The sequence below is a fragment of the Ascidiella aspersa genome, chromosome 8, assembly GCF_963924565.1.
Source record: "Ascidiella aspersa chromosome 8, kaAscAspe10.2, whole genome shotgun sequence".
In the NCBI taxonomy this organism is placed as follows: Eukaryota; Metazoa; Chordata; class Ascidiacea; order Phlebobranchia; family Ascidiidae; genus Ascidiella; species Ascidiella aspersa.
The window spans coordinates 22734885-22760395 of NC_139454.1; the positions used below are offsets into that span (position 1 = coordinate 22734885).

At 35.6% G+C, this 25511-nt stretch overlaps 1 protein-coding gene across 1 annotated transcript; it reads right to left on the minus strand.

The window, feature by feature from the left end:
- LOC146136910 (hemicentin-1-like) lies at window positions 1-23961 on the minus strand. The gene is made up of 34 exons (XM_083396283.1): window positions 23883-23961; window positions 23592-23706; window positions 23057-23247; window positions 22865-22979; window positions 22272-22456; window positions 21523-21634; window positions 20515-20699; window positions 20195-20309; window positions 19602-19786; window positions 18854-18965; window positions 17846-18030; window positions 17526-17640; window positions 16933-17117; window positions 16185-16296; window positions 15175-15359; window positions 14855-14969; window positions 14262-14446; window positions 13514-13625; window positions 12504-12688; window positions 12184-12298; window positions 11591-11775; window positions 10843-10954; window positions 9834-10018; window positions 9549-9657; window positions 9137-9324; window positions 8375-8486; window positions 8103-8299; window positions 7189-7482; window positions 6758-6925; window positions 6603-6698; window positions 3791-4482; window positions 2837-3068; window positions 1905-2369; window positions 1-1350 (listed from the first exon to the last, which is right to left on the minus strand). Exons 1-34 carry the CDS (start codon window positions 23959-23961, stop codon window positions 1145-1147), a joined length of 6129 nt encoding a protein of 2042 aa, XP_083252409.1. The 3' UTR covers window positions 1-1144.
- Between the last annotated feature and the right edge of the window lie 1550 nt (window positions 23962-25511).

Genomic DNA, 25511 nt, shown 5'->3' on the forward strand with positions numbered 1-25511 from the left:
AAGCAATGACTTTTACAATTGCAACAAAAAACAAAATAGTTACAACATCAGCAACATTGGTCCAAGCTAGAGAAATATATTCAGTAACACTTCAAGAATGAAACTTTTAAACATATTAGTGATAATAAAACCAGGAAAGCATAATCAATTTTTCATACTTTGGAGGTCAATCGAAACCTAGAAAGCAATACCGAATACAACAAAAGTTTATTACAAGGTAATGGTATACATAAAGAAGTGTCAACGAAATATTCGTTTTAAATAATAAAATCTCACCAATAGGCGTTTGTGGTTGACGTTACGTGTGGCCCAACACTTAATTATAAACTATGGAAAGTATAATATAGCTGTTCGACAATGGAACACATGGTAAAAGAATATTCCATCCAGGCCTGTTTAGCAAGTTTAAACATCAAATTGGGTGATACGATATGCAAGTATAACACTTAACAAGCTTCGATTTAAAAAAGTGCTTGCAACGGGATAAATTGGATCGCGACTATAAGTATACATACACCATATTTTTGGCGTCTTGAGAAAAACGGACCACTTCAGTAGCGCAGCATCCAATCAGTGACAAGTAACAAACAGTGGTAATTGCGTTGCTTTTGTGACTATGGAATTCAATGTATAGAAAATCGATTTTTTACCTGTTTGAAAATTTATACGAGACTTGAGTAAAACATGAATTCACAAATATTTTCTGCTCACGTATATAATTTTATCACGTTGGTTTTGCCGGCTTAATTAAATGTTTATGGAGATAAACATAATAATAATACAAAAGGTTATATCCTTGACAAAATTAAAGAAAACATAACACTGCAGTTTATGAAACGGTATACATTATTATAAGCGTCACTATCTAAATCAGCACAATTTTAAAAATGTTTGACGTAGACATGCTATAGATACATTTTTAAATAACTGTCCATAACAATGCTCAAAATTGACAAACGAAGAAAGAAACAGATTTTTGAAAAATGGAAAGATACAAAGATAAATCGAAAATCTAACTCGGCATTTACAAATCTGGCAAATATTGTTGCAGTAATCTCTAGACTAGAGCTGAACGTCGCATAACTAAACACGTGAATAGAAGTGAAGAGAAAAACAACCTCTGACAATTGTATTTCGATGTTTCCTAAATGCGGGAACTTTGCTGTGTTAGGTTATGGTCGCTTGAAGTTTCCTGGCCTGAAACGCCAGAAGTTTTTCCTGCGTATGATATCTTCTTGCGAATAACGTCATTCTTGACACAGTAGCAATAGAACACCGCCAATCCCTGAAGCCCGTTCACCAGCGTGTGGATGTACGTCATCACTTCTGACGTCATCTCGTCGCCGAGACCTAGGGCAAAAATAGCTTTAATTATACACTAAATTTATTAGGCTTTATATACGGCTTGCAGTGCCTGAATCTAAATACAATTTTGATACTAAAGATTGCTTAACATACAAAAAGGAACAAAGTCGCGAAGAAAAAGTAAAATTTCAGTCAAATTGTAGCATTTTTGTAATATTGTCATCCAAATTACGAACGAAGCTTTGTTTAGATTGCCTTAAAGTTATGGAATGCCACAAAGCCATTTAGCGTCTTTAAATTGAAATTGATACTGAAAAGTCCTGCATTTCCAAATAGGATTATTTGAATTTATTTTATGTGCAGCCTAAATAATTTGTTTAGAAATTGCAGTAGTAAAGCAATTTTTTAATCTTTTTTTTTCTTAGTGCGTTTCACCTGACATTTATGCTGTTTTAATTTATAATTATCTTCAAAATACGCCAAAAGATTATATTAAAGGTCTTTAAAATGCGATAAATTTCCTTTGAAAAGTATTTTAATGTCTTTGAATATATTTCGTGAAAATGTGTAACAATCCTGTTCCCGTTTGCAAATTTTACCTGCAAAAAATCCAAGAACCCAGGTTGTTCCGAGAACCAACATCAAGAAAAAGAAGGCCTTGAAAAAGGTCTTGGCGTCTTGATCCATTTCCTCCGGACTTTTTCGCTTCTTTTTCTTCCTGGAGGAAAGGAGCGCCCACGATCCGATGAGAGCAGAGAGGAAGTTGACCAGCAGACAAATCGCGATCGGCACGATCACAGTGAGAATGAACACGTTGGTGCCAGGATCCAACCAGCATCTATCGAATTTGCTTCCCCCTTGTTGTGTAACGTTAATGTCCTTGATCTTCATATAGGTTCCTGTTGGAAGACCAGCGGCGAGCGCCGATCCAACCAGAAGTGCCGGAATGAACCATCCAACCACCAAGAACACCTTTGATCGCTTCTGGGAGTCTTGGACCTGGAATCCAATCGGGTTCGTCATGGCCATTGTTATTCGAATTCCGTCGATCGTAAACCAACAAACTGAAAAACAAAATGAGGTTTAGGTATGCTAAAATTGAGAAACATAAAATCCTGAAATTAAGTTAGACAAAACATAGTCTATAAGGATTGATTATGAACCAAAACTGTTCCAAAATGAAAGGAAAAAATAACGATAAACCTTCTGTAGATGTCGTGTATTTATTAAATTATCTAATGTAAAGAGAACTAAATACTTTAGTAAACCTAAATAGAAATATCGCATTCAAGGTAATAGATAAATAAAAAACAAATAGTTAAGAACTAAACAGTTTAAATTGAAAGGAAAACGTGGATAAAGTATAGCTATCACAAGTTAAACAGGTAAATTACATAAATTTAATGAAAACTGAAAGATCTATGTCATGAGGTTAAACAGAAAGAATTTTTCTGGTGTTTAATTTCCCAAAAAGTTGGGCAGAGAAAACAGACAAACGAGCAATACACGAATTTCCATATAAGGTCGCCACCTGATGCAATCAAGAAGTAGTGGATGCTGGCAGAGAGAAAGACACATCCGACCTGATGGAGGATCGCTGCATCCTGGAGGAGATTGGCGACGTGGAGGAGCAGGAGGGAGAAGACGACGTACAGCTGGATCAGGGTCCGGTCGCTCGCGATCTGCCGCTTGTGACGTAACAGTAGCGCGATGCTGAGCACGAGGAAGCAAACTGAGATCGATTCGCAAACGTACGAGAGGACCTGAAAGAAATGTGGGAGGGAATTTGGAAAGTGTAAAGCACGAGTGCATTATTGTTGGGTTGCGATAAGTTTAGAAAGATTGCTCACTTATGACAAACCTACGATATTTGGCTGAAAACTCAGTTTCATTCTTACTTTTGTGGTGGTATTGACAATAAAAATATCCAATTTACAATGAACAAGTTCCCAAGCCCAAATTGCTTTAGAATCAAGAGCTTGAAGTTCGAGTTTTTCGTTTTCGATTTAGGCAAAGTTAGATATGCTTTTTCATTTTTTAGGGAAAATGTTTAAATATTGCTTAAAATATTTAAGTTGTAAATAAATATTTCGGCAGTTATATGTAAAATGTGAATATTCTAGTTATGAATTGGTGACTGGAACCATTGGAAAATGAGTATATAATAAATAACGAAAAAATATATAATAAACAAAACTAATAAAAGTTGAGCCAGTACATTGATTAAAATAGTTGTTATTTGTTTAGTGATTTGGCAATTTAGAATTAAATGATTTGGTTTGTCTTTTGTCTTTATATGATTTGAAAAGTTAACATTTTATTTGGTTGATTCAGTAGTATTCCTTGAAAATTCGTTGCTCCTAAACAAATCACCCTTATGAAAGGCTTATTGTGAAATCAGTTAGGAGGTATGTCTTTCTCTGTTTGTTTATTTATTGAATTTTTGTTCGAATACAATTATATCATTAACATGCCAATCTCTTACTTTAACTCCAAGTGAAATGGCCCTTGTTTTCATTGAGAGCAGAATAGAGAACACGGTGAGGTGATCGCATTCGCAGTGGACCCGGTCGCCTACCACTTTGCTGCGGCATCCAGCTGTTGAATAAGCCGACGATCTGTCTATGAAACTGCAAGCATATTCCACTTTTTCCAACCTAAGGTTTGTCAAAGATATTACGTCGTTTCGGCAAACCTCGCGGGAAGTCAGGTCGGCGTTTGCGACTTGCCGCGAAAATGCGACGGAGCCCATCAGCCTGGCACCAGTTTTAACATCGTAACCTGACAAGCTGGTGAAAACCTTGGGGCTTAGTTCAGCATAACGTTTATTGGAATCTCGCTGACCAGCATTGACAAAAGCGCATGATGTTGAATTGGTTTTAAAGACGGCTTCAAACATCACGATGGCCATTGGGAAATTGCCGGCGTTCTGAAAGGTAGCATTTACCGAGGATTTCTCAAAATTGATCAAACCTGACTCGGTTGTTCCGCCGGTTGATGTTAGTTGTTTCACCACAACTTGTACGCTGACTTGTGTGAGGTTGTATTGTAATGAATAGTTGCCCTTTGGAAGTTGCCTCAGGTTGTTTTCCAATGTGTTGAGTTTTTGTAGAGAAACCGTATCATCGCCGCCAGACGCCGTTGTGTTGACCAGCAACCTTATTTCATTTTCGATTGCTACAAACAAATGTTATTATTTTATTATGCACGCGAAAATAATCATACTGCCTTATAGGGAGATTATTTCAAATTGAATAGGTGCAAACTTTATGTTGAAGGTTGTTTTGTACGGAATCTAAGAATTCTGTATTTAACATTACAAATGGTGTACATAGTAAAAAACAATCTAGAACTGTTCGTTTAATTAACTTTTCAAATATTAATAATACAAACAACTCTATAATATTAGTCTGGTTGGTCCGTCGGCATATACGTTCATACAGCAAGAGAGAGACAGAACTATACGTTGCGCACATTTTGTACACATTTCCAACTCTCAAGAGTGAAACGGCTTGATACGCCAGAATATAGAGAAGTCAAGTGCTCCTAGACAGAAAAACTAGTCTCTTTCCATGAGAGAAAGACGGAGTAATGAGCGCACGTCTTAAGCCAGCGTCGTCGCTTCAACATGGTAAGGGCAATTTTCACTTTCAAATGGTCACGGGTTATAATTTGCCGCTTTTAGTATGTTTACCCTCGCAAAGTTTGACAAGAGTTCGCAAAATATTCCGTTTATTGCAGCGGTTTTAACAGTGCGCAACTCATTTTTTACTGAGTTACGAGTGTGTCTGTCTTTGGACGCAGCTTGTGCGTAATTATTTTTTTGGTGGTGACTTTTCAAAAAAATTCACACTTTTGACAAGATTAAATACTGCGTAGTGGCTTATGACAGGCGGTTTCGGCAAACTTACTCTGGTATTACGTTAAAATTACATTTAACACGCAGGTATCACCATTTATTACAACTTTAAAGGCGATATGCTTTGGAGGCCGTTTGCGTTACCGCTTCTTTATTTGATCTATACTCGAAAATGACTTAATATGCAAATAGTTGGCTATATTTTGATAGCCTTATCAGTAGGGGGATTATTTTTTGACCAAAAAGTTAGGAAATTTAGACCTGAAAAGTTAAAATTTTGACAAATTTGAACCTAAATATTATTTATTTTGACAAAATTTTCACCTGTTAGAATCACATTTATTTAAATAACCTAGGCGTCGTTATTCATACGTTTTTTATACCGTATATTGCTCTAATGAAGATATAACACGGTTAAAATGACTTTGAATATAAATCAAAACTAATTTTTTTGTTAAAATTTAAACGATAAGTTTAAAAAAACTGAAAGACCATTTTCAAAATGCTGACTATAGCTTTTTTTTAATTTGTAAATTTATGTGCCTTTTTATTCGATTTTGACTTAAAAAAAATTTGACAAATTTTGACCTAACGTGTAAAAAAAAAATTTTGACTTTTTTTGACAAGTCCAAAAATAATCGCCCTACTTGTCAGTAGGCCTAATAAACTGGTGACTAATCTGTTTAATCTGGGCAACGCCGAGTATTTTATCTAATAAACTATATAGTTGTCATGGTTAGTTTACTATAATAAATTTACTGCAAGTACTGTACGTGTTACGGTTACAAAGGGCCGACATTGTATTTGTTTGAGGCCTTTAAACGGTGTAACGTATGCGTGCCCGTCGGAATCTTAGAGAAAATGCAAATTAATTTTCATCAATTACCAAATGACTTTTCGAGTTACCCAGGACCACTAGGTTTATGTGTTTTTGCTATGAAATAACGTCCAAAAATTTTCAATCAAGTTAAAATTCTTGTAAAATTTTGTTTTGTCAATCCACTTCACAATTATTTTGTCGCGATGACTCTTAACTTCAGTAAAACGAATTACCGAAACATCAATAATAACAATTGCTATGATTAACCCCACAGATATACAACGCACAACTGTTTGTCACAAGCCATTGCCATCTTTTAATTTAAATAGTTAGTCTTGAGCAAGTGACAAACACAAAAAACATTGAACAGTTTGTGAAAGGTGCGTTAGAATGACAATAGTAATACTTAAGTTATTGAAGGTCATATTTTATCAATAGGTAAACCAGTATCAGAAATAATATTAAGTCATGGACAGCGATGAAGTCATTTTATTATAAAGGTAAGAAACTTTCACAATACAATTAGACTGAAATGGGAGCTATAGCGCATCAACAATAAACGTCAAAATAATTAGACTGTTTGGAAATTAGGCTCTAACTATAGCGCTTCTCACTTACCAGGAAATACACACAGGACAGGTAAAGAAGCGCTGCAATTCATGGATTGAGTAGCTCCGTTGTAAAACACAACGCAGCTTGTGTAACTTGCCTTTGCTGTTTTAAAGTAAAGATCAAGAAATCATAAAGTACAAGTCAAAATTTATGAGAATTACCGTTGATCCAAACTGCCTTCGTTGTAAGTGAAGTTGCTAAATAACTTCCTTTTAAATATTCAAATGACGGTAATTTCCCTCCGTAGTTTTCACAATGCAGTTTGGCCTCAGCTTGACTTCTGTGGAGCTGGTAGCGGACGAAGAACTGTCCATTGTCGAACAGCAAGTCTATAAAATAGTTGAAGGAAACTTACAGAAGTTAAATCAACAATTTAAGACTAGTTGTGTCTAAACACATATTGACCAACTAGATCACACATCAGAAAATTTGCAAATATTTTCAACATATTTACATGTTCAAGATTTACTTAAAACAAACACAGTTTTTTTTACTCGAAATAAAAACTATAATAATAATTCTTTGTTGATCTATATGGTTATAACAGTGAAAAAATAAATCGTTATATCAAACTTATATTTTAATGCGGTACCTTTGTTGATTACAGCAACATTGCTTGCGACACCTTCTCCATTTTCAGCCCAGCACTTCACACTTGCGTTGGCGCCATATATAGCGCAAGCTTCTATTTTTAGGTGTGACGTTACTATGTTGTTTGTCCTGTGGATTATGACGTAGATTGGCGACGCGTCGCTGTTGATTGTGACGTTTTGGTGGTTGATGGTCCAGTGGAAGGTGGTCGACTGGTCGGCGGCAAACGTACAATTCAGCGACTGTGATTGGCTGAATTCACTTGGAATTGAAGAATTCATAAACCTGGGTTTGACTGAAAAAGGCAAAATATATCGAAGATTTGAATCAGGGGCGGGTCAAGGAATGCACCAGGCCACATCCCGCTTTAAAACTATATTTCGCCTGGTTGCACTTATTTTCTAGTTTGTTTCTGACACTTTCAGGAAACAATGTCAGCCTAAAGGCGCCGCATGCAGTTTTCAGCCCAGGATGTGTTGTATGAACTAAATTCTGTAATTTTATAAATGCCATATCTAACCATATGTGAATCTTTGATTGTTCTTGTGTGTCTAGTGCGTCACTTATCTTTCGTATTTAAAACTCGGCCAAGTTAAACAAGTGAAGCATTTTTTCGTGCTTCACTGGATCAACTTGAAATTCGCTTATTTATATTTGCGCACAAATTCGCTATATCACAGCGTTGATTTGAAGGTCGGTTGTTTTATAACGTCACGGTATGATGTAACTAATGACGTCAAATATAAAAAAGTTTTTGAACGGCGAAATTAAATTCTGACCCACCCTTGCTTTAAGTGCACCGTTAAAAATCGCGACCTGTTAAACGTTGAAACTAGATCACAACTATAGGTGAACGTAATCAAGTACAACAAGTCAAGGTGTCAGTTTATAAAGGAATAAAAACTAAAAACCTACCAGCAACTGTTAACGTTTCTTGCAGTGAGCTTAAGCTGTTTTCATCGACTGTGTTGCTGGCGTGGCATACGAAACTTCCTGTTGTAGTGGGCGAAGGCTTTACAAACTCAATAGACGCGACAGTCTTGTAAAATGTCTCTTTGTGAACTGTTTGAAATATTTCATCTCCTGTATTGCTTGACACGTTGATGCTATTTCTGTTCGAAACATAAGTTAGCCGATTAAAGGTAAATCATAAATGCAATATAACATATAACGAACTAAAGCCTTACTTTGTCCAATAAACTTGTGGTTGCGGAAATCCGAATGATGTGCAATTAACTTGCGTCCTGATGCCGTCTTTAAGCGAAACTAGTTTTTTTGACAAGGATATGTTGGCCGTGGCTGAAACCAATTCGCAATGAACGTTATATTGAATTTGCTCAAGAAACGTTTACAAGTACATATCCAACACTTATGGCTACGGATGTCCGATAATATCCGAACGGAGTATCGGTACTCGTCCGATACCAGAGTGGTATCGGTACCGATCCGATATCAAATCAAAAATAATATTTTGGCCATGATATACGATCCAAATCTGTGAGTCAATCTTGAACGGTTAATTTATGAAGAAAAAGAGTTGGTAACAACTGGAGGTAGCTAAACTTCTTAGCTAAATGAATTTTTGTAAGTTTTTTGGTGATATGTTGTTTTTTTAGCGTGGCTTATAATTTTGAACCTGTAAAATTCACCTGTATAATTGTAAAATCGTTTCTACCAAAAGTTTTAAATTATTTGATTTCAACTGTGGGATTAAAACTGCAGTAGCATTTTTGGTAAAATCTGAGTTAGATTATAAGTATAGTTAGAACCAAACTAATTAATTTCACTATTTTGCTTACTTGATCGTAGTAATGACGTCATGTGTTATATGATCGGGTCGCAATAATTTTTGTTCGAAATATCGATATCGGGATAACATGTGAAGTATCGAACACCCCCACTCATGGCTTGTTATTACAGGAATGTTGATATAGCTATATTCGCCTTACCATGTGAATAGAACGTGGTGTCAACAACGGAAGGAGGGATGTTGTTGCTTGCTGTGCATGTGTAAGCTCCAACTTGTTCGATGCTTGTGTTTGTGTAGTGGAGACGCGAGTTCACTTGGAAAGGGGAAACTGTTGTAATAACTTGGTGCACTCCAACCGAAGTGAGTGTCGTAATATAATGGCCTTGTCTGTGAAAATACAAAAGTTTCAATTGTAGCCACGTTAATAAATGATGACATTAGGTCATACCAAACAAAAAAATCATTTTAGTGCTATAACACAGGGATAAATAAATTTCGGCCGGCGGGATGCTTTCGTTTAACAATAATATTTAATCAATTTAATAAAGTTTGTCAGAATTTTTATATCAGGGTATGAACCCTGATCCAAACATTCTTAATATAGACCGTACCTTATCCAGTAAACGTTGGGCTGGCGCCATCCAAATGACACACAATCGACGTAGAATGCCCCAGGAAGTTGTGTTACGTCCCACGGTAAAAGGGATATGTTTGCTCGAACTAAAAATACGATTATTTTAAGAATATAAACATGTATACACGTACGTGTACAACGGCTTTTAATGAACGATAAAGGCTTACGCGTTATAGGAGCCTTTAATAGATCTACTGATTCGTTAATAGTTTTCCGGTGTAACTAAGTTATAGATATAACCAGTATAGAAGTAGATACATACCCATAAGTTGCAACGCTTCACTACGAACTGCTTCTGTGTTATTTGCTACGCAATAATAACTTCCCGATAAACCAACGTCAATATTTGTTAGATGCAGGTTCGCTGTTTTGCCATAATTTGTGCTGTCGGTGGAAATGGTCTGATAACATTGTTGGCTGGTGTCGGAGGAAACCAACATGGTTGACCTAAAAGTAAAAATTGTCAAGAAATTTTCACAAATGTCTGTAGCAGTAATCGCCGATTTTTTTATAAAATGGTTAAATCCAGCGAATGACGTTATTGGACGCAACTGAAGACTACGTTCAACGAATTTTAGCTTATCCACTTCCCGTGCTGATCAATTATTGAAGCCAAGAATATTTGATGAAACTAGGCACTTATGCACAACTGGGCTGAAAATTTGTTCGGCTAAAGTTTATACTTTATTTGATGATAAGCCGAATTATGGCTTCTAAACCTAAACCCATGTGTTTTGTTTTTTAATTCAATATTTTAAGGGGTACGCCATATATAATAAGTCAACAGGATGGGCAGTTAAAATAAATATTCGAAATCCCTGTTCTAAACCCTTCGTTTAAATCAAAAACGTTAAAGGCTTATCATTCCATGCAAAACCTTTTGAGCAGCGAAAATGCACAGTGGCATAGTTACAGTACAATAAAAATAAAGCCTTAAAAATGTGCTACAATAACGTTTTTGCGCGAAGTTTATGTAAATTAACCGTATGCACTTGTGATTACGTAAGACAGTCGTCGAAATATCGCAACTTTTAACCACTTAGCCAAAACAGTTTTATTACAATACATTTCCCGTCGCCAATAAATGACTGAGAAAGATTTTCGGTTCAAATATTTAATTTTTAACCGCCATTATGTTACGTGCTTGCTTAATTTTACAAAAACGAATACCAGTTTTATATACGGCGAAATATATTCTTATTTATGTTTGCACCCTGTTAATCACTATATAAAGAAACGTAAGCGTAAAAAACAAATATAGGCCTGCTTACTTTTTCCATGATATCTTTGGCATTGGATAACCGTAGCTGGTACAAGTAACAATTCTCGATTCTCCATGATTTGCAATCAACACATTGGTGGATAACGTGACGTTCGGATGCACTAGAATTGTTAAAAAAGCGATAAAAAATCTGATTCTATTTGTTTCAAATGGGAGGACACTGGAAATAAAAAGTTGAAATACCAAATGTGAAGACTTTTTCGATCTATTTTATCACCCCTAATCAACCCTAAAATACAAATATTTTATCACCCCTAATGTGCGATACCACAAAAATCATTATAGCGATTTAGGCACTAAGTTTAAAAAGTATAGGCTAAATGCAACACTGTTCGGCGAATGACGTCTAACGTGTTGTTCGCAGTCACTTTTCCTTTTAGGATTTAACAAGGAAATAATAAGCGCTAAAAGAATGTGGGCTGCTACTGTGACTTTAAACAATACAAAGAAAAGAAATTGCGCCCGCAGTCATTAAATGAGTCAACTACATTAGTTGTTTCGGGTTGTTTTCGGGTAAGAAGGAACAAAATGTTTTAAATCTATAACATTCTTGGTTTAATTAGGGATATGCGATACTTGTTATCGTACTCCAATACTTAAAAACGATATTAAGTACATGTTTTGCGAAACTATTTTTTTAATATGGTAAAATGTTGCATTATGATTCAAAATAAATGAGTGTAAGACGAAAAAAAAGGTTTGTAAGCAACAAACGTGTGTATAAAGTTTAAGTTTACCTGTTACAGTTACAGACTTAGTTTGTTCGCTTCCATCTGAGCTCGTAACTTTACAAACATACTCCCCACATTCGAGAACATTCTGAAGACTGATGTCGAGGATTTGTTTTACGTAGAAAGCAGTTGAGCTCGCTTGAAATTGACGGGTTTTTAGACCACTGCTTGTTGCAACCGAAAAGCCAGACCTAATCAAATTATACGTTCCATTTGATAACTTCCTAAAATTTCACTGCTTATACCAGCGCATGCAACGGTTGAATGACTGGCTTAATTCGAAAATATTTTTTACGCCGGCTATATTGAGCTTTCGCTGCAATAAAAGGTAACGCAAAATCATTGGAAAAGGCGTCATACGTGTGGAACCTTTCCTTTCGACTACATAATAAACATGCAAAGTATAAATGAACTACAGGAATGCCAGTACCACATGCTGAAGACAAATTCTATTTTCACTTTTATTTCAAAGTCACAAACACTACCATAGAACTAAGCATTCTAGCTTACATTTTAAGAGCCATTTTGGGTTACAATTGACTGTTCAGGCTGTGCGAATAATAAAAACAGTTGCCGTGGGCTGTAACTCTTTTGCCTACCTCGTCCAATCAACTGTAGGCTTGGGGTGACCTCGCGATTCGCAGTAAACTTGTTGTGGAGTGTTGTATGAAGGAAACGCTACAGTTGTCCTACTTGTTGCAATACTTGGCCTAACTGTGTTAGAAAAACAAACGACGTTTGCTGTACATGTACGTGGAAAGGAAGCAAAATTATTAGATTTTTACACCTACCGTATATGTTTACACATACGTGTACAACGGCTTTTAATGAACGATAAAGGCTTAGATCTAGTGATTCGTTAATAGTTTTCCGGTGTAACTAAGTTATAGATATAACCAGTATAGAAGTAGATACATACCCATAAGTTGCAACGCTTCACTACGAACTGCTTCTGTGTTATTTGCTTCGCAATAATAACTTCCCGATAAAGCAACGTCAATATTTGTTAGATGCAGGTTCGCTGTTTTGCCATAATTTGTGCTGTCAGTGGAAATGGTCTGATAACATTGTTGGCTGGTGTCGGAGGAAACCAACATGGTTGACCTAAAAGTAAAAATTTTTTGAAGAAAGTTTCACAAATGTCTGTAGCAGTAATCGCCGAGTTCTTTATAAAATGGTTAAATCCAGCGAATGACGTTATTGGACGCAACTAAAGACTACGTTCAACGAATTTTAGTTTATCCACTTCCCGTGCTGATCAATTATTGAAGCCAAGAATATTTGATGAAACTAGGCACTTATGCACAACTGGGCTGAAAATTTGTTCGGCTAAAGTTTATACTTTATTTGATGATAAGCCGAATTATGGCTTCTAAACCTAAACCCATGTGTTTTGTTTTTTAATTCAATATTTTAAGGGGTACGCCATATATAATAAGTCAACAGGATGGGCAGTTAAAATAAATATTCGAAATCCCTGTTCTAAACCCTTCGTTTAAATCAAAAACGTTAAAGGCTTATCATTCCATGCAAAACCTTTTGAGCAGCGAAAATGCACAGTGGCATAGTTACAGTACAATAAAAATAAAGCCTTAAAAATGTGCTACAATAACGTTTTGCGCGAAGTTTATGTAAATTAACCGTATGCACTTGTGATTACGTAAGACAGTCGTCGAAATATCGCAACTTTTAACCACTTAGCCAAAACAGTTTTATTACAATACATTTCCCGTCGCCAATAAATGACTGAGAAAGATTTTCGGTTCAAATATTTAATTTTTAACCGCCATTATGTTACGTGCTTGCTTAATTTTACAAAAACGAATACCAGTTTTATATACGGCGAAATATATTCTTATTTATGTTTGCACCCTGTTAATCACTATATAAAGAAACGTAAGCGTAAAAAACAAATATAGGCCTGCTTACTTTTTCCATGATATCTTTGGCATTGGATAACCGTAGCTGGTACAAGTAACAATTCTCGATTCTCCATGATTTGCAATCAACACATTGGTGGATAACGTTATGTTCGGATGCACTAGAATTGTTAAAAAAGCGATAAAAAATCTGATTCTATTTGTTTCAAATGGGAGGACACTGGAAATAAAAAGTTGAAATACCAAATGTGAAGACTTTTTCGATCTATTTTATCACCCCTAATCAACCCTAAAATACAAATATTTTATCACCCCTAATGTGCGATACCACAAAAATCATTATAGCGATTTAGGCACTAAGTTTAAAAAGTATAGGCTAAATGCAACACTGTTCGGCGAATGACGTCTAACGTGTTGTTCGCAGTCACTTTTCCTTTTAGGATTTAACAAGGAAATAATAAGCGCTAAAAGAATGTGGGCTGCTACTGTGACTTTAAACAATACAAAGAAAAGAAATTGCGCCCGCAGTCATTAAATGAGTCAACTACATTAGTTGTTTCGGGTTGTTTTCGGGTAAGAAGGAACAAAATGTTTTAAATCTATAACATTCTTGGTTTAATTAGGGATATGCGATACTTGTTATCGTACTCCAATACTTAAAAACGATATTAAGTACATGTTTTGCGAAACTATTTTTTTAATATGGTAAAATGTTGCATTATGATTCAAAATAAATGAGTGTAAGACGAAAAAAAAGGTTTGTAAGCAACAAACGTGTGTATAAAGTTTAAGTTTACCTGTTACAGTTACAGACTTAGTTTGTTCGCTTCCATCTGAGCTCGTAACTTTACAAACATACTCCCCACATTCGAGAACATTCTGAAGACTGATGTCGAGGATTTGTTTTACGTAGAAAGCAGTTGAGCTCGCTTGAAATTGACGGGTTTTTAGACCACTGCTTGTTGCAACCGAAAAGCCAGACCTAATCAAATTATACGTTCCATTTGATAACTTCCTAAAATTTCACTGCTTATACCAGCGCATGCAACGGTTGAATGACTGGCTTAATTCGAAAATATTTTTTACGCCGGCTATATTGAGCTTTCGCTGCAATAAAAGGTAACGCAAAATCATTGGAAAAGGCGTCATACGTGTGGAACCTTTCCTTTCGACTACATAATAAACATGCAAAGTATAAATGAACTACAGGAATGCCAGTACCACATGCTGAAGACAAATTCTATTTTCACTTTTATTTCAAAGTCACAAACACTACCATAGAACTAAGCATTCTAGCTTACATTTTAAGAGCCATTTTGGGTTACAATTGACTGTTCAGGCTGTGCGAATAATAAAAACAGTTGCCGTGGGCTGTAACTCTTTTGCCTACCTCGTCCAATCAACTGTAGGCTTGGGGTGACCTCGCGATTCGCAGTAAACTTGTTGTGGAGTGTTGTATGAAGGAAACGCTACAGTTGTCCTACTTGTTGCAATACTTGGCCTAACTGTGTTAGAAAAACAAACGACGTTTGCTGTACATGTACGTGGAAAGGAAGCAAAATTATTAGATATTTACACCTACCGTATATGTTTACACATACGTGTACAACGGCTTTTAATGAACGATAAAGGCTTAGATCTAGTGATTCGTTAATAGTTTTCCGGTGTAACTAAGTTATAGATATAACCAGTATAGAAGTAGATACATACCCATAAGTTGCAACGCTTCACTACGAACTGCTTCTGTGTTATTTGCTTCGCAATAATAACTTCCCGATAAAGCAACGTCAATATTTGTTAGATGCAGGTTCGCTGTTTTGCCATAATTTGTGCTGTCAGTGGAAATGGTCTGATAACATTGTTGGCTGGTGTCGGAGGAAACCAACATGGTTGACCTAAAAGTAAAAATTTTTTGAAGAAAGTTTCACAAATGTCTGTAGCAGTAATCGCCGAGTTCTTTATAAAATGGTTAAATCCAGCGAATGACTTTATTGGACGCAACTAAAGACTACGTTCAACGAATTTTAGTTTATCCACTTCCCGTGCTGATCAATTATTGAAGCCAAGAATATTTGATGAAACTAGGCACTTATGCACAACTGGGCTGAAAATTTGTTCGGCTAAAGTTTATACTTTATTTGATGATAAGCCGAATTATGGCTTCTAAACCTAAACCCATGTGTTTTGTTTTTTAATTCAATATTTTAAGGGGTACGCCATATATAATAAGTCAACAGGATGGGCAGTTAAAATAAATATTCGAAATCCCTGTTCTAAACCCTTCGTTTAAATCAAAAACGTTAAAGGCTTATCATTCCATGCAAAACCTTTTGAGCAGCGAAAATGCACAGTGGCATAGTTACAGTACAATAAAAATAAAGCCTTAAAAATGTGCTACAATAACGTTTTGCGCGAAGTTTATGTAAATTAACCGTATGCACTTGTGATTACGTAAGACAGTCGTCGAAATATCGCAACTTTTAACCACTTAGCCAAAACAGTTTTATTACAATACATTTCCCGTCGCCAATAAATGACTGAGAAAGATTTTCGGTTCAAATATTTAATTTTTAACCGCCATTATGTTACGTGCTTGCTTAATTTTACAAAAACGAATACCAGTTTTATATACGGCGAAATATATTCTTATTTATGTTTGCACCCTGTTAATCACTATATAAAGAAACGTAAGCGTAAAAAACAAATATAGGCCTGCTTACTTTTTCCATGATATCTTTGGCATTGGATAACCGTAGCTGGTACAAGTAACAATTCTCGATTCTCCATGATTTGCAATCAACACATTGGTGGATAACGTTATGTTCGGATGCACTAGAATTGTTAAAAAAGCGATAAAAAATCTGATTCTATTTGTTTCAAATGGGAGGACACTGGAAATAAAAAGTTGAAATACCAAATGTGAAGACTTTTTCGATCTATTTTATCACCCCTAATCAACCCTAAAATACAAATATTTTATCACCCCTAATGTGCGATACCACAAAAATCATTATAGCGATTTAGGCACTAAGTTTAAAAAGTATAGGCTAAATGCAACACTGTTCGGCGAATGACGTCTAACGTGTTGTTCGCAGTCACTTTTCCTTTTAGGATTTAACAAGGAAATAATAAGCGCTAAAAGAATGTGGGCTGCTACTGTGACTTTAAACAATACAAAGAAAAGAAATTGCGCCCGCAGTCATTAAATGAGTCAACTACATTAGTTGTTTCGGGTTGTTTTCGGGTAAGAAGGAACAAAATGTTTTAAATCTATAACATTCTTGGTTTAATTAGGGATATGCGATACTTGTTATCGTACTCCAATACTTAAAAACGATATTAAGTACATGTTTTGCGAAACTATTTTTTTAATATGGTAAAATGTTGCATTATGATTCAAAATAAATGAGTGTAAGACGAAAAAAAAGGTTTGTAAGCAACAAACGTGTGTATAAAGTTTAAGTTTACCTGTTACAGTTACAGACTTAGTTTGTTCGCTTCCATCTGAGCTCGTAACTTTACAAACATACTCCCCACATTCGAGAACATTCTGAAGACTGATGTCGAGGATTTGTTTTACGTAGAAAGCAGTTGAGCTCGCTTGAAATTGACGGGTTTTTAGACCACTGCTTGTTGCAACCGAAAAGCCAGACCTAATCAAATTATACGTTCCATTTGATAACTTCCTAAAATTTCACTGCTTATACCAGCGCATGCAACGGTTGAATGACTGGCTTAATTCGAAAATATTTTTTACGCCGGCTATATTGAGCTTTCGCTGCAATAAAAGGTAACGCAAAATCATTGGAAAAGGCGTCATACGTGTGGAACCTTTCCTTTCGACTACATAATAAACATGCAAAGTATAAATGAACTACAGGAATGCCAGTACCACATGCTGAAGACAAATTCTATTTTCACTTTTATTTCAAAGTCACAAACACTACCATAGAACTAAGCATTCTAGCTTACATTTTAAGAGCCATTTTGGGTTACAATTGACTGTTCAGGCTGTGCGAATAATAAAAACAGTTGCCGTGGGCTGTAACTCTTTTGCCTACCTCGTCCAATCAACTGTAGGCTTGGGGTGACCTCGCGATTCGCAGTAAACTTGTTGTGGAGTGTTGTATGAAGGAAACGCTACAGTTGTCCTACTTGTTGCAATACTTGGCCTAACTGTGTTAGAAAAACAAACGACGTTTGCTGTACATGTACGTGGAAAGGAAGCAAAATTATTAGATTTTTACACCTACCGTATATGTTTACACATACGTGTACAACGGCTTTTAATGAACGATAAAGGCTTAGATCTACTGATTCGTTAATAGTTTTCCGGTGTAACTAAGTTATAGATATAACCAGTATAGAAGTAGATACATACCCATAAGTTGCAACGCTTCACTACGAACTGCTTCTGTGTTATTTGCTTCGCAATAATAACTTCCCGATAAACCAACGTCAATATTTGTTAGATGCAGGTTTGCTGTTTTGCCATAATTTGTGCTGTCGGTGGAAATGGTCTGATAACATTGTTGGCTGGTGTCGGAGGAAACCAACATGGTTGACCTAAAAGTAAAAATTGTCAAGAAATTTTCACAAATGTCTGTAGCAGTAATCGCCGATTTTTTTATAAAATGGTTAAATCCAGCGAATGACGTTATTGGACGCAACTGAAGACTACGTTCAACGAATTTTAGCTTATCCACTTCCCGTGCTGATCAATTATTGAAGCCAAGAATATTTGATGAAACTAGGCACTTATGCACAACTGGGCTGAAAATTTGTTCGGCTAAAGTTTATACTTTATTTGATGATAAGCCGAATTATGGCTTCTAAACCTAAACCCATGTGTTTTGTTTTTTAATTCAATATTTTAAGGGGTACGCCATATATAATAAGTCAACAGGATGGGCAGTTAAAATAAATATTCGAAATCCCTGTTCTAAACCCTTCGTTTAAATCAAAAACGTTAAAGGCTTATCATTCCATGCAAAACCTTTTGAGCAGCGAAAATGCACAGTGGCATAGTTACAGTACAATAAAAATAAAGCCTTAAAAATGTGCTACAATAACGTTTTGCGCGAAGTTTATGTAAATTAACCGTATGCACTTGTGATTACGTAAGACAGTCGTCGAAATATCGCAACTTTTAACCACTTAGCCAAAACAGTTTTATTACAATACATTTCCCGTCGCCAATAAATGACTGAGAAAGATTTTCGGTTCAAATATTTAATTTTTAACCGCCATTATGTTACGTGCTTGCTTAATTTTACAAAAACGAATACCAGTTTTATATACGGCGAAATATATTCTTATTTATGTTTGCACCCTGTTAATCACTACATAAAGAAACGTAAGCGTAAAAAACAAATATAGGCCTGCTTACTTTTTCCATGATATCTTTGGCATTGGATAACCGTAGCTGGTACAAGTAACAATTCTCGATTCTCCATGATTTGCAATCAACACATTGGTGGATAACGTGACGTTCGGATGCACTAGAATTGTTAAAAAAGCGATAAAAAATCTGATTCTATTTGTTTCAAATGGGAGGACACTGGAAATAAAAAGTTGAAATACCAAATTTGAAGACTTTTTCGATCTATTTTATCACCCCTAATCAACCCTAAAATACAAATATTTTATCACCCCTAATGTGCGATACCACAAAAATCATTATAGCGATTTAGGCACTAAGTTTAAAAAGTATAGGCTAAATGCAACACTGTTCGGCGAATGACGTCTAACGTGTTGTTCGCAGTCACTTTTCCTTTTAGCATTTAACAAGGAAATAATAAGCGCTAAAAGAATGTGGGCTGCTACTGTGACTTTAAACAATACAAAGAAAAGAAATTGCGCCCGCAGTCATTAAATGAGTCAACTACATTAGTTGTTTCGGGTTGTTTTCGGGTAAGAAGGAACAAAATGTTTTAAATCTATAACATTCTTGGTTTAATTAGGGATATGCGATACTTGTTATCGTACTCCAATACTTAAAAACGATATTAAGTACATGTTTTGCGAAACTATTTTTTTAATATGGTAAAATGTTGCATTATGATTCAAAATAAATGAGTGTAAGACGAAAAAAAAGGTTTGTAAGCAACAAACGTGTGTATAAAGTTTAAGTTTACCTGTTACAGTTACAGACTTAGTTTGTTCGCTTCCATCTGAGCTCGTAACTTTACAAACATACTCCCCACATTCGAGAACATTCTGAAGACTGATGTCGAGGATTTGTTTTACGTAGAAAGCAGTTGAGCTCGCTTGAAATTGACGGGTTTTTAGACCACTGCTTGTTGCAACCGAAAAGCCAGACCTAATCAAATTATACGTTCCATTTGATAACTTCCTAAAATTTCACTGCTTATACCAGCGCATGCAACGGTTGAATGACTGGCTTAATTCGAAAATATTTTTTACGCCGGCTATATTGAGCTTTCGCTGCAATAAAAGGTAACGCAAAATCATTGGAAAAGGCGTCATACGTGTGGAACCTTTCCTTTCGACTACATAATAAACATGCAAAGTATAAATGAACTACAGGAATGCCAGTACCACATGCTGAAGACAAATTCTATTTTCACTTTTATTTCAAAGTCACAAACACTACCATAGAACTAAGCATTCTAGCTTACATTTTAAGAGCCATTTTGGGTTACAATTGACTGTTCAGGCTGTGCGAATAATAAAAACAGTTGCCGTGGGCTGTAACTCTTTTGCCTACCTCGTCCAATCAACTGTAGGCTTGGGGTGACCTCGCGATTCGCAGTAAACTTGTTGTGGAGTGTTGTATGAAGGAAACGCTACAGTTGTCCTACTTGTTGCAATACTTGGCCTAACTGTGTTAGAAAAACAAACGACGTTTGCTGTACATGTACGTGGAAAGGAAGCAAAATTATTAGATTTTTACACCTACCGTATATGTTTACACATACGTGTACAACGGCTTTTAATGAACGATAAAGGCTTAGATCTACTGATTCGTTAATAGTTTTCCGGTGTAACTAAGTTATAGATATAACCAGTATAGAAGTAGATACATACCCATAAGTTGCAACGCTTCACTACGAACTGCTTCTGTGTTATTTGCTACGCAATAATAACTTCCCGATAAACCAACGTCAATATTTGTTAGATGCAGGTTCGCTGTTTTGCCATAATTTGTGCTGTCGGTGGAAATGGTCTGATAACATTGTTGGCTGGTGTCGGAGGAAACCAACATGGTTGACCTAAAAGTAAAAATTGTCAAGAAATTTTCACAAATGTCTGTAGCAGTAATCGCCGATTTTTTTATAAAATGGTTAAATCCAGCGAATGACGTTATTGGACGCAACTGAAGACTACGTTCAACGAATTTTAGCTTATCCACTTCCCGTGCTGATCAATTATTGAAGCCAAGAATATTTGATGAAACTAGGCACTTATGCACAACTGGGCTGAAAATTTGTTCGGCTAAAGTTTATACTTTATTTGATGATAAGCCGAATTATGGCTTCTAAACCTAAACCCATGTGTTTTGTTTTTTAATTCAATATTTTAAGGGGTACGCCATATATAATAAGTCAACAGGATGGGCAGTTAAAATAAATATTCGAAATCCCTGTTCTAAACCCTTCGTTTAAATCAAAAACGTTAAAGGCTTATCATTCCATGCAAAACCTTTTGAGCAGCGAAAATGCACAGTGGCATAGTTACAGTACAATAAAAATAAAGCCTTAAAAATGTGCTACAATAACGTTTTGCGCGAAGTTTATGTAAATTAACCGTATGCACTTGTGATTACGTAAGACAGTCGTCGAAATATCGCAACTTTTAACCACTTAGCCAAAACAGTTTTATTACAATACATTTCCCGTCGCCAATAAATGACTGAGAAAGATTTTCGGTTCGAATATTTAATTTTTAACCGCCATTCTGTTACGTGCTTGCTTAATTTTGCAAAATCGAATACCAGTTTTATATACGGCGAAATATATTCTTATTTATGTTTGCACCCGGTTAATCACTGCATAAAGAAACGTAAGCGTAAAAAACAAATATAGGCCTTCTTACTTTTTCCAGATTATCTTTGGCATTGGATAACCGTAGCTGGTACAAGTAACAATTCTCGATTCTCCATGATTTGCAATCAACACATTGGTGGATAACGTTATGTTCGGATGCACTAGAATTGTTAAAAAAGCGATATAAAAATCTGATTCTATTTGTTTCAAATGGGAGGACACTGGAAATAAAAAGTTGAAATACCAAATGTGAAGACTTTTTCGATCTATTTTATCACCCCTAATCACCCCTAAAATACAAATATTTTATCACCCCTAATGTGCGATACCACAAAAATCATTATAGCGATTTAGGCACTAAGTTTAAAAAGTATAGGCTAAATGCAACACTGTTCGGCGAATGACGTCTAACGTGTTTTTCGCAGTCACTTTTCCTTTTAGAATTTAACAAGGAAATAATAAGCGCTAAAAGAATGTGGGCTGCTACTGTGACTTTAAACAATACGAAGAAAAGAAATTGCGCCCGCAGTCATTAAATGAGTCAACTACATTAGTTGTTTCGGGTTGTTTTCGGGTAAGAAGGAACAAAATGTTTTAAATCTATAACATTCTTGGTTTAATTAGGGATATGCGATACTTGTTATCGTACTTCAATACTTAAAAACGATATTAAGTACATGTTTTGCGAAACTATTTTTTTAATACGGTAAAATGTTGCATTATGATTCAAAATAAATGAGTGTAAGATGAAAAAAAAGGTTTGTAAGCGACAAACGTGTGTATAAAGTTTAAGTTTACCTGTTACAGTTACAGACTTAGTTTGTTCGCTTCCATCTGAGCTCGTAACTTTACAAACATACTCCCCACATTCGAGAACATTCTGAAGACTGATGTCGAGGATTTGTTTTACGTAGAAAGCAGTTGAGCTCGCTTGAAATTGACGGGTTTTTAGACCACTGCTTGTTGCAACCGAAAAGCCAGACCTAATCAAATTATACGTTCCATTTGATAACTTCCTAAAATTTCACTGCTTATATCAGCGCATGCAACGGTTGAATGACTGGCTTAATTCGAAAATATTTTTTACGCCGGCTATATTAAGCTTTCGCTGCAATAAAAGGTAACGCAAAATCATTGGAAAAGGCGTCATACGTGTGGAACCTTTCCTTTCGACTACATAATAAACATGCAAAGTATAAATGAACTACAGGAATGCCATTACCACAAGCTGAAGACAAATTCTATTTTCACTTTTATTTCAAAGTCACAAACACTACCATAGAACTAAGCATTCTAGCTTACATTTTAAGAGCCATTTTGGGTTACAATTGACTGTTCAGGCTGTGCGAATAATAAAAACAGTTGCCGTGGGCTGTAACTCTTTTGCCTACCTCGTCCAATCAACTGTAGGCTTGGGGTGACCTCGCGATTCGCAGTAAACTTGTTGTGGAGTGTTGTATGAAGGAAACGCTACAGTTGTCCTACTTGTTGCAATACTTGGCCTAACTGTGTTAGAAAAACAAACGACGTTTGCTGCACATGTACGTGGAAAGGAAGCAAAATTATTAGATTTTTACACCTACCGTATATGGTTAAAGTTTTGGTCTTTGTTCCACTTCCATCCCAGTTGGTGGCCTTACATTCGTATTGACCAGCGTAACTTGGATCTGCAATGTTGATGTGAAGTGTAGATGTTCCTGACGTACTTCCACTTGCTGTGGCGGAGGTTTGGTAAACTTGTGCCGAAGTAGCTGTAGTGTGTATGGCGTTGCTCCTATTGAGGTAAATGAAATGCGCTTTAGGTGAAAAATGTGTTTTACACATCAGCAAGTTTGCCAGCGAGAGCTTATTTGAATCAATATGATACATTGGTTTGAATATGTTAAACTCTTGTTAAGTGAATTTTATAAAAGTATATTTTAAAGAAACATATATATTTTTTATAATGCAACTGGGTATAGGTCTTTCAAAATAGTGCGTTTTATGTTTAAATACTACATATGTAAAGAACATATATTTATCATTTTTTTCATTTCTAAAATGTATATAAGAACATATATTTAGGCTATCGGATGTTTAAAAAACACCCAGCAATATGGTTTAACAAATTTCAAATACCTGAGCCATCTGCATTGTGGTTCGTAATAACCCGAACAAGTGCACGTCACAGATGTAGCTGATTCAAAAATTACTCTTAGAGGTGAAATAATGGAAAGACTGACAAGAACTGAACCTGAAATCGATGTAAAGTAAAAATTTAAATTACTTTTATTCGGGTTTACTGTATTTCCTTTTGGCTAGCAAAAGCTAATTAGAATATTTTGAGAATATTTTGAAAATTATATTGACATTCAGTACAATGCAATATACTTTCTAAATGTAAACCCATTTTACTTCACGTATACTAACCTGTTGAAGTGGTTTTTGTAACAGTTGTGCTGTTGACTGAGTCACTTGTACTTCTTATTTGTACATCGTACTTTTTCATCGAAGTCAACCCAGTAATTGTATAACTTGTTGTAGGTGAATTAACGGCAGTTGAGCCAAAGATACCATCGACTGATCTCCAATACAGGAAGTATGAAGTCACAATTTTTCCCCGAACATTTGTCCAGCTTATAATGATTTGTGTTTGTGAAGGTGTCAACCTCACATTATTTGGTGGCGAAGGAGCTACAGAAATAAAAAGCAATCCATTTTATTATTAACTCCGTTTAAAAAACAACTCGTTATTCCCACAAATGTTTCAACAACGTGAAACGTGGGTTTTTTATCGATTGTTTAGCGTTTTAGTAACATTACAAATTAGGTACTAAATTAAATCTGTTAAAAAACAGTAAAATTTGTAGAGACTTTCCGCTTGTTAAGGCAGACGTTTTAACTCGTATTACATTGTTAGCTTTTAAATAAATTACAGTTTTAATAATGAATAAATACCATAAAATCATGGAAAAATCCTTGGTATTTCCATCAGATAATAAGTATCGTGTGGTACATTAGTGTGGGTGGCGCAGTAGCACGAACTTTTTTGTAGTTTTACCCACGTGCCGCGTAAATTTAACTTATAGTAAAAATATATACGATGGTCGTCATCCTAGCATTTAAATTCATCTACCTTGCCAAGTCAAAATATTTGTGCGCTTAACAGATATCAGACAAATTAAAAACATTGCTCCAATTTTTATAAGTGTAATCCTAATAGTATTGTTCAAACAATCCTATTACTATTTTAGTGATTTGCCTCAAAACCCTAGACCAGGGGTCGGCAAACTTTTTCTAGTCGCAGTCCAAAACCAAATTCAGAAAAGTCTCTGCGGGCCGCACAAAATGTTAACTAAGAGTTGTGTTATTGAAGTGTTATAGAACAACTGTCAATCAGGCGGGCCTCGGATATTTTTTGCACTTAAAAACGTGTTTAATTACATTTACAGAGGCAGGAAAGTGTTGACGCAAAACGCGAAAAAAGCGTTTGTTTGGTTTAAAATTCGAGTTCACACGCCGTCATCCATACTTCTAATGAAAAGTGTAATAAAACCACTTTGAGGAAACGCGATAACTTTAAAGTTAATGTAGATCAGTGTTTGTTAACCGTATTAAGTCAAGGCGCACCTAGCGAGCGAAGCGAACGCGATTTTTTTGGTATACAGATATTTCTTTTAAAATTCTTGCAAGTTTTTGTTACATCGCCGAAAATAAAAAAAATAAAAATCTTAAAAAACATATGTCCAAAAATTTTTTGTGCGGTTTCCGATTTTTCGCGACACACTTGAAAGCATTTTCACGGCGCAATGGTAAAGAATCGCTGATCTAGCTGAAAAGGCAGAATCAAAACGTAAACAAACTGGAGGTAAAATAATCGTTCGCCCGAATCGCAATTACGTAGGTGAAATAGTCAAAACGTATGTGATATAGACTCGTGTCTAAAATGTCAAAGAGGCGGCGGGCCGACTTTTGGGGGCCCTATTTATAATCTAAAATCTGCCTCTAGCGCTAGGAGCATTTTTTGTTACTGGACTACGCCCAAAGTGTACACAAACC

Excerpts from the sequence above, each read along its gene's own strand:
- LOC146136910 (XM_083396283.1), bottom strand. The coding sequence starts at position 23,961 with ATGAAAAAGTACGATGTACAAATAAGAAGTACAAGTGACTCAGTCAAC. Across the intron at positions 20,700-21,522 it reads CCAAAGATAATCTGGAAAAA|GTCAACCATGTTGGTTTCCT; the intron begins GTAAGAAGGCCT and ends TTTTACTTTTAG. Across the intron at positions 10,019-10,842 it reads CCAAAGATATCATGGAAAAA|GTCAACCATGTTGGTTTCCT; the intron begins GTAAGCAGGCCT and ends TTTTACTTTTAG.